The sequence below is a fragment of the Priapulus caudatus genome, unplaced genomic scaffold, assembly GCF_000485595.1.
Source record: "Priapulus caudatus unplaced genomic scaffold, Priapulus_caudatus-5.0.1 Scaffold319, whole genome shotgun sequence".
Classification (NCBI taxonomy): Eukaryota; Metazoa; Priapulida; class Priapulimorpha; order Priapulimorphida; family Priapulidae; genus Priapulus; species Priapulus caudatus.
This window is the reverse complement of record NW_014577380.1, coordinates 197,725-207,306: the sequence shown is the minus strand read 5'-3', so window position 1 is coordinate 207,306 and position 9,582 is coordinate 197,725. Positions and strand designations below refer to the sequence as shown.

The following is a 9,582-nucleotide window of genomic DNA, read 5'->3' as shown; positions in this document are numbered from 1 at the left end:
CGTTATCACAACCACAACATTTGTTTTTGTCACGCGACGCGTGCGTGGAGTCGGCATTGCTAACCTTCTGTGAATGTGCAAAAAAATCGAACGCGATTCATGGATGTTCGTAGCGATGCATTCTTGTTATAACTACCCCACATATATACATACACTTTCACCGCACACTCACCTCTCTCGCGGCGCGCGCTCTCGTGGTCACTCACTCTCGCGGATGTGCGCTCTCACGTACACTCACCTCATCGGCGCGCGCTTTCCTCTGCTCACCTTCTCTCACGTGTGCACGCACCTCTGGTGGCGCGCTCTCTCCTCTCTCACCTCTCTTACGCACACTCACCCTGTCTGACGTACACCCACCTCTCGCGGCGCGCGCTCTCATGCTCACCACCTCTCGCGGCGCGCCGCTCTCATGCTCACGCCACCTCTCGCGGCGCGCGCTCTCATGCTCCCCACCTCTCGCAGCATGGTATGTCACTTCTCGCGGCGCGCGCAGCTCGTCATGCTCACCCACCTCTCGCAGCGTGGTACGCTCACCTCTCCGGCGGCGCGCGCCTCACGCTCACCCACTCCTCGCGGCGCGCGCTCCTCACGCTCACTGGCCACCTCTCGCGTGTCGGTACCTCACACCTCATTCGCGGCGCGGCGCTCTCAGCTCACCCACCTCTCGCGGCGTGGTACCCTCATGGCTGAAAATACATCGCGAATTGCGATGCGATACCGGGAAAATTATTCCCTGAAGCCTATTGGGCCCTAAAATAACACCAGAATATAAAAAATTTTAGGGCACAATTTATTGGTCTAATCGCCAGCGTGCGGGAGTTAGATCCCTTCCCCTATTTATATATATAACACTTTTTTTTTTCTTTGCCTCAGGTCCCTGTGTCAGGCCCAGGCACTTGGAACATCTCAATAAAAAAAAATAATGGTAAATAAACATGAAATGTACCAAAGTCTTAATGTTTCTCTACTCTATTTCGCCTATAATCACCTGTAAATGCCGGTCAAATGCTCATCTGCAACACACAAGTACACCGCCCTGTGCTGCGTGCACAAACAACATGAATAAAGCCTAGGACACACTAGCGATTCTGTACGCTGCCCGGCAGCGTATATGTTCGCTCACGAATTTAGAACGCCGTACCAGTTCCGCGGACAGCTGGACACACTGTACGGTGTCAAACCGCTTCCAACGGCTTCGTTGCTACACTTGATTGGCTGCTAAAAACAATCGTGTTCGAACACGATGATTCATTGCTGGGCGCGCTGGTGCTAGCTGGTGCAAGCGCATGCAAGCGCATGCGCTGTACGCAAGCGGGTGCGTAAATATTCAACATGCTGAATGCGAGCGATCAGCCGGGCGTATGGGATCGCGTGCGAAATACGCTGCCGTGAGACGGGACACACCGCGCGGACCCGGCACCGTATTTATCGATCGCAAGCGGCCAGCGTAGAAAATCGCACAGTGTGTCCTAGGCTTAAGAGAGCTCGCGGGCGGGCGGGCGTGCGGTGTACTTGTGTATTGCAGATGAGCATTGGACCGGCATTTACAGGTGATTATAGGCGAAATAGAGTAGAGAAACATTAATAGTTTAGTACATTTCGTGTTTATTTACCATAATTTTTTTTTATTGAGACGTTCCAAGTCAGGCAAGTGCCTGTGGCCTCATGGCCATGGGCTTTGTTTACGTCATACGCATTACGAATACGTGTACCGTAACCTTTAGCCACATGTTTAACTTATGTACACGTACTACAGTTGATCGTAATATATAAGTGAAACAATAACCAATATTGTTTTGCTTGCTCAACTTTACAACTAGCTCTCGTAGTATAGCCTTTCGCCCCGCCAAACTTACAGTTACAACTTGATCCTCAGCATCCGCCATGTTGATGTTCCGAACTTGCGCTTGGGTACAATCGCGGGTGTTGCTATCTCCCGGGCGTGGAGTCACGGTCCCGCAACGTGGCAGCACTAGTGTTAGTGTTAGGATTAGGGTTAGGGTCAGACCGTCAGGGTTATAGGTTAGGGCCACTGATCTCTATAATATAATATGATCTCTGGTTATATTATAGAGATCAGTGGTTAGGGCAGAGGTTAGGGTTAGGGTTAGGATAAGGGTTAGGGTTTTTGCATCATGATATCTGTCCCAACACTATAGATTAATTTTTGTGGATGCCGCCCCTATATATAGAGATCCAATACATAGATATTTAGTGTTATGGTTTCCACAGACTAAAGGATACACTATACCGTACACTACACTGTATTCGTTAGTTTATGTGGTTACTGTAAAGTTTTGAAGTCTACGTCAACTGTATCACGTGACTTTCACTCCACGCCCGGGGGATAGCAACACCCATCAATCGCGCGCCGGCAAGATCGATAAACCTCGGGCCATCCCGCCATAGACCGTAATTTGAATTTACACAGTTAAATCTACTAAGAATGTAGAATATATATTATAAATATAATAAGTCCATTTTATTGTAGTAATCATGTTATATGATACTATGACGAATAAAATCTTAAATCTGGCAAACCTTATTTTACGAGGTTGCTGGGTAATTTTACGCTCTCCTGCCGGTAAAATCATAAATATAAATGTAAACATGCCAACTCCTTTGGCTGTAAAAATTGGCAAGCAATAGCAAATTAGGACGCTGTACTTATAATTATTTTTTTTCTTTTGCATTCATTTACAAGTACAATCATGTCGCAGTACATGGTACAGTATTTACAAGAGCTGGAACAGGTATGTTACTGTTAGTAACAGCAATCGCCGAATCGGTGTCTGCGATTCACTGACACTGACTGAATGATGGGTGTACTATACTAATATTATACTATTACTAATCTAGTACTAACAACTAACACAGGCACTTGGAACCACTGGCAGCAAGATCAAGCCCGCACGTACAGCACACTCGCGGCGCCATTGACTATATATATACAACATGGTGTCGAACTCGCCGGCAGTCGCCGCCGCAGTTTCCACAACTCACCGTTTTAAATCAGTTACAACTCCCGTGTTCCTGCAGGTGACGCCACTTTCCAACTATCGTTGGAATCGCGGAACATTGCTTAACAATATACACCCGCCAATTTTGACAATCGGCCCGCCAGAATGCGCTTAAATCACAGAAATGCCTCAAATATACTTGCTAAATGATACTTAGCCTGCTACAGGTTAAGGCGGCGGCTGGCTGAACCGTTGGCGGCTGCGCATACCATGAGTCATGACTCACCCGCGATGTCAACAAGCGTAGTTTCGCAGCCTGTCTGCGCATTAAACTTGCTGCAGCCAATCAGCGCAGCCGCCAACGGTTCAGCCAGCCGCCGCCTTATCCTGTAGCAGGCTAAGTATCATTTAGCAAGTATATTTGAGGCATTTCTGTGATTTAAGCGCATTCTGGCGGGCCGATTGTCAAAATTGGCGGGTGTATATTGTTAAGCAATGTTCCGCGATTCCAACGATAGTTGGAAAGTGGCGTCACCTGCAGGAACACGGGAGTTGTAACTGATTTAAAACGGTGAGTTGTGGAAACTGCGGCGGCGACTGCCGGCGAGTTCGACACCATGTTGTATATATATAGTCAATGGCGCCGCGAGTGTGCTGTACGTGCGGGCTTGATCTTGCTGCCAGTGCTTGGAACGTCTGAATAAAAAAATTATGGTAAAAAACACGAAATGTATTTACTACCGTAATCTCAATGTTTCGGTTAAAGGATATAAGAGCTGTTCCCAATTCATTTTTGCGATGTGCGACGTGCAAATGAGGAAATGTGGACAGCTCTTATATCCTTGGGCCACTTCAGTGTTTGCCTACTCTCTTTCACTTATTAGTGCCGATAACTTCCTGTAAATGCCGTTCATAAGCTCCTCTGCAACACATGAGTACACCGCATGCACGCCACTGTGCACAAACAACAAGAATAAAGAGCAGGTGGGAAAGCGTGATTGCAAAATTTGCTCGACGCTAGCTTCGTTTCACACTATATCACAGCACCAATACACAACCAAACCAAACAAAGTGAGCGTCAAGCGAATTTTGCTGAACACCTGCTCTTTTTGTTTTTTGTTTGTGCACAGCGGCATGCGTGCGGTTAGCTCTAGTACTATAGCCTGCGGATTGCTGCCGCCTGCGGCAGCGATCCGCGGGCTATAGTACTAGAGCTAGCGTGCGGTAAACTTGTGTGTTTCAGAGGAGCAGATGAACAGCATTTATAGAAAGTTATCAACAATAATAGGCGAAAGAGAGCAGATCGAGAAACATTGAGACTTTGGTAGTCAATACATTTCGTGTTTATTTATCATAATTTATTTTTATTTAGACGTTCCAAGTGCCTGTGCCCTGTAAGAAGTAAGTTTACACTGAAACAGTGACAGTGTATGACTGCAATCTACACTAGGATAGCCTAGGGCAGGCCTACTTTGGGACTCCCGTGCATCACTAATCATGAACGTCATAATGTCTATAACCATAACCACAATCACCTAATCCCGAATCCTAACCCAAATATTAATATTATTATTAACTAACTAACTAACTTTACGTAATTTAAACAGTTGAACCAATAATACTATTACTAGTTCACATGACCACATAAAATAACAGGCCTTTTTCGAGTAAGCCTAATACTATTGGTTTTCACGAGCTTGTTTTACGTCCAGGGTGGTTCTTTGCCTATTACACTCCAGCAGAGACCACGCTCAGTGTTCTCAGTGAACTACATATCTATAGTTAGTAAAGAACATCTAAACTACATATCTATAGTTAGTAAAGAACACCTGAACTACCTATCTATAGTTAGTATAGAACACCTGAACTACATATCTATAGTTAGTATAGAACACCTGAACTACATATCTATAGTTAGTATAGAACACCTGAACTTATCTATAGTTAGTATAGAACACCTGAACTACATATCTATAGTTAGTATAGAACACCTGAACTACATATCTATAGTTAGTATAGAACACCTGAACTACATATCTATAGTTAGTAAAGAACACCTGAACTACATATCTGTAGTACATTTAATTAGCTATGTGTAGGATCACAACGTTGTCATGCATAACGTGCAAGGGACACCAACAAATATCAGAACATAAGATAATATAACAAGAGCATCAACAACATCGTCTTTGTTGTCTTCATCGTCATCGTCGTCGTCATCGTCGTCATCATCATCGGCATCCTCATCCTCATGCTCCTTCCTGCCTCCTCCTCATTCTCCTCCTCTTCTTCCTTATCCATCGTCCTCTGCCTTCACTCTTTCCCTATACATCCTCCACCTACTCCACCTCTTCCTCATCCTGCTTCTCCTCTTCATCATCATAATCATCACCATTATCATTATATCCCTAACCCTGATCCTATCTCAGGGGTCGAAATAAGCGATGGTCCGATGGTCCGGGGCCATCAAATAATCAGGAGGACGATCAGATTTTCAAAGTCAATGGTCCGAGGGACCATTGAATATTTTGGTCCCATTTTACGGTAAATTTCTTGCACGCCGTATTACTTTTAGAGAATAGTTTGAAATTGAGGAGGACCATCTAAATTTCAAACTAGATGGTCCTGTGGACCATCTCTTTTTTTCTCCTTATTTCTACCCCTGCTAACTATACCTTAAGCCCATGAATTAAAAAATCTGGGCATTCTAAAGTAGGGTAAACCAGCACAGTTTATACATACAGTCCTTATCGTTCAGTGATCATGGTAACATACAATTAGTAAGTTATTAATTAGCAGGGCCCTCGCTACCCACTCGCCAATTCGCCAATGGCGAACAAATTAGTAATCTGGCGATTGAAAGTCTTATTTGGCGAAAAAAGTGACGAACGTAATTTTCCCGTAATAAACATGACCCAGCAAACATCGATCCTATTTGATCGTCGAAACAGCAACGTTTCTTTTTGCGTGCCGGCACATTCCCGGCGGCGGCGGTTTCATTCCCGATTGCAGCTTTTTCCTCGATTGCGGGAAAGTTTTTGCTGTCGCTCCCTCATACCAGCGCGGTGCCCACCCCTAGATATACAGCAATAACCACACACACGCGACTGTAACAATCAGTGCATTCGCTCCCTCCATCCCCCACCCCCCGGTACTCAATCAAGCCGCCTCACAGCAAGCACGAGCCCCGGATGTGACACAGCCCACGGACGGTGAGTAACAGGGTGTCGCGCGGGCTGCTTTTCGTTTTTTTTTTCTTTGCGTGAATGCGTGAGAATGCGTAGAGGCATGGCGGGAGCGCAGGAGAGAATGGGTGCAGATGCGTGAGTCTCCCACGAAATGCCAGCGTGAGACTTAGTAGGTCTGCTAAAAAGCGTAAGATTTAAACTAAAGGTAAATTTTATTTTTGGGCGCATCAAATGCAGTCTTAGACATTTAAATGTTTTAAATTTTGCTGGGGAGACCCCCGGAAAACCCTTCTACTCTCTCCCTCCGCGTCTGCCTGCAGAATCCACATTCGTGCCTCACTGCATTGCCTTTGATATCATCATGTGGCGTTTCCTCCCAAACTGGCATTACACCGTTGTCTAATTTCCCTCAGAAGAAACCCTGGTGTTTAAAAAAGGTCTGTCTCCACACATGGCACGGCACGGCAATGACGCTGGCAAAAGTCAAATGATTTTTACTACCGCCTGTGCGTGCACGTGTGTGTGCGCGTGTGTGCGTGCGTGCGTGTGCGTTCGTGTAGGGTGTGTTTGTGTGTGTACTGTGTGTGTGGTACTGAAAAAGTAGTAAAACTGATAAGTACTTAACTGGGGAATATAGTCAGCTTGATGAGCAGCTAATTTTTCTAGCATCCCGAAGTTACAAAAAGTAGAGTATATAATGCATGTGCTGTGAAAACTCTTCTGTAAACTATTAGTATTACTTATAAATAACTATAATTGTGTGTATAGTACTGTCTATACTGTACTGCGCGCGTGCGTGCGTACGTGCATCGCGCGTGCGTGCGTATGTGCGTCAGGTACTGTAAAAAGTAGTTGTTTGTGACCCATCCCATCCACAACAGTTGATTGTGGAGAGGGTAGCAGACCATAATTTGTTAAAACAGCTCTGAAAATCACCTGAAAACAGAAAGGTTTGTGACATTCTAACCATCAAAAATTGAAGGCCCAGAAGAAGGGATGTTGACTTGAAAAGTAGAATTTTCCTGCCAAGCTCAGTGAAGAAAAAAAATTCAGACAATTTGAATGTCTCAGTCAGTCAGTCAGAGTTATGGTGGTGAATCAAGTGTTAGTTTTCAGTCATAGACATGTGTGAATAATAGTTTGTTTGCATAAATAAGTGTAGTATTTGTACTTCATGCATATAACAGTTTGTGAAAAAAAAAGAAAAGAAAAATTATTTATCGCCTGTTTGTGTTCATAAAATGTTAGGCATACAGATGTGCTAACAGGAATCCAAATGGCTAATGAAAGTTGATTCTGGCTAATTGTTTGGCTACAGAAAAAAAAATCCTAGCTAGGGCCCTGAATTAGTAATTAGTAATTTATTAATTAGTAGTTACTAATTTGTTAATTATCAATTTACTAATTAGTAATTCGTAATTTATTAATTAGTAATTAGTAATATATTAATTAATAACTAATGTTGTTTATCTTGCCGTGGCTTCATTACAGGAGCAATACGAACCGAAGGAGTTTGTAGAGAGACTGGCATGGAGAACGCTGCGTGGGTCTTCAGGGGATGAGATCGACCCTGACGCGCTACAAAAAACATTCCAGGTAACAGGGGTTACTCAACCACTCGCCGAAATAGCCAAGTGCTACACTTGTACTGGCTATAAAACATTAGACTGGCTATTTTGGGGGGCTAAAAGTGACAAAACTGGTAATTGTAACGCACAACAGCAAAGGTCCAGATCTGACTCCCCTACAAGCATCACCGAGCTGAAATGCTCTGTATTTTTTGTTCAAGAAGGTAATTCGGAATAAAAATTATGTGGACAAAAATTGCTACAAGTTATTAACATTAGCTACAAAAAAAGTCAATTGGCTATTTTTTTGGCTACATTTTAAATTCCCAGTAATAACCCTAACAGGAAACGTATAATGATCACTGTAGCTGTTATTGATGTGAAGACGCTGATCAATACTCGTGGAAGATATTGATGGATGATATAAATGTTGTCCTCTGGTTCAGTCATCTTTATTTTTGCCAACCCCCATAATGGCCTGCTCCACACGCATACCACATAAACGTTGGTGATACCGCAATCACGGATTTTGTATGGAATCGGTTTCTGTTGCGAGTGTAGTGAGAGCTGTTCTTGTATTTTGTACGTGGCTCTCACTCTACATTCAGTTCTGTCAAACACACTGAACATTTTACGCGCATGTCATTGTAGCATTCCGTAGTGCAATTTAGCAAAGTCTGAGGTAATCGCACCTCCCTCCTTGTGTTAGCGGAATGTGTCTGCTACATAGTGCCTCTATCACCAACACAGCTTACTGTATTCCTGTATTCCCATGTTGCTGTATTCCTGTGTTGCTGTATTCCTGTATTCCTGTATTTCTGTGTTCCTGTATTCCTGTATTCATGTGGTCCTGTATTCCTGTGTTCCTGTATTCCTGTATTCTTGTGTTCCTGTATTTCTGTATTCTTGTATTCCTCAGGAAGCCATCTACGAGCTGCAGGGAATGTATGAGAACTACGAGATCAAGGTGAGCAGGCTGGAGAGTCAGTGTAAGGAGGAGGAGAGCCGTCACCACCACCACCTGATGGAGCTACAGCGCGGGCACCAGGTATTCTCACTCTGGCTATCACTCACTCACTTCCTCCGTCCCTCCCTATTGCTCTATATATCTCTCTCTTTCTCTCACGCACTCTCTATCTTGATCTCTCTTTCTTTTTTTCTCTCTCTCTCTCTCTCTCTCTCTCTTTCTCTCTCTCTCTTCCTCTCTCTCTCTCACTCACTCTCTCGCTCTCTCTTTCTTTCTCTCTCTCTCGCTCTCTCTCTCTCGCTCTCTCTCTATCTTCCTCTTTTGGCCATGCATTTATACTATGTTTGCACATCTCAGGACGCGGCACGAGACTTCCAGGGCCTCGACGGGCACATCAACTCGGTGGCGACGAAGGTGCTCCACCTCGGCGACCAGCTGGAGAGCGTGAACATCCCGCGCGGCCGTGCGGTCGAAGCCCAGCGACTCATGTCTTACTTCGACGCGTTCCTCCGCTCGGGGGCGCCACCGTCGGGCGGCGTGTTCGCGGACGCGGGTCGTCTGCATGAGGCGGCGGACGTCGTGCAGAAGCTGCACCTGATCGCGCAGGAGCTCCCCGCAGACAAGTGAGCATCCGCTCGCGCCGCGCATGCACCCGTGCGAGAGAGAGAGAGAGAGAGAGAGAGAGAGAGAGGAAGAGACGGACGGAGACAGAGAGGGAGGGAGAGACAGAGAGAGGGAGAGGGAGGGAGAGAGAGAGAGAGAGAGAGAGAGAGAGAGAGAGAGAGAGAGAGAGAGGAAAAGAGTGAGTGGGAGGAGGGGGCGAGAGAGAGAGAGGGAAAGAGAGAGAGAGAGAGGGGGGGGGGGGGGCGAGAGAGAGAGAGGGAAAGAGAGAGAGAGTG

The 9,582-nt window shown here is 45.4% G+C and overlaps 2 protein-coding genes across 2 annotated transcripts in view; one reads left to right on the top strand and one right to left on the bottom strand.

Moving 5' to 3' along the window:
• The window catches only part of LOC106808969 (heterogeneous nuclear ribonucleoprotein 87F-like), a 22,932-nt gene extending 20,917 nt beyond the window's left edge, over window positions 1–2,015 (bottom strand). The window contains exon 1 of the mRNA XM_014811907.1: window positions 1,857–2,015. Within this exon, the coding sequence (XP_014667393.1) occupies window positions 1,857–1,886 (30 nt within the window). The 5' untranslated portion in view covers window positions 1,887–2,015. The remainder of the gene's footprint in view (window positions 1–1,856) is intronic.
• Window positions 2,016–2,574: 559 nt separating this feature from the next.
• Window positions 2,575–9,582, top strand: part of LOC106808968 (exocyst complex component 5-like) — a 30,911-nt gene continuing 23,903 nt past the window's right edge. The window contains exons 1-4 of the mRNA XM_014811906.1: window positions 2,575–2,753; window positions 7,640–7,744; window positions 8,636–8,764; window positions 9,041–9,306. Coding sequence (XP_014667392.1) covers window positions 2,712–2,753; window positions 7,640–7,744; window positions 8,636–8,764; window positions 9,041–9,306 — 542 coding nt within the window. The 5' untranslated portion in view covers window positions 2,575–2,711. The remainder of the gene's footprint in view (window positions 2,754–7,639; window positions 7,745–8,635; window positions 8,765–9,040; window positions 9,307–9,582) is intronic.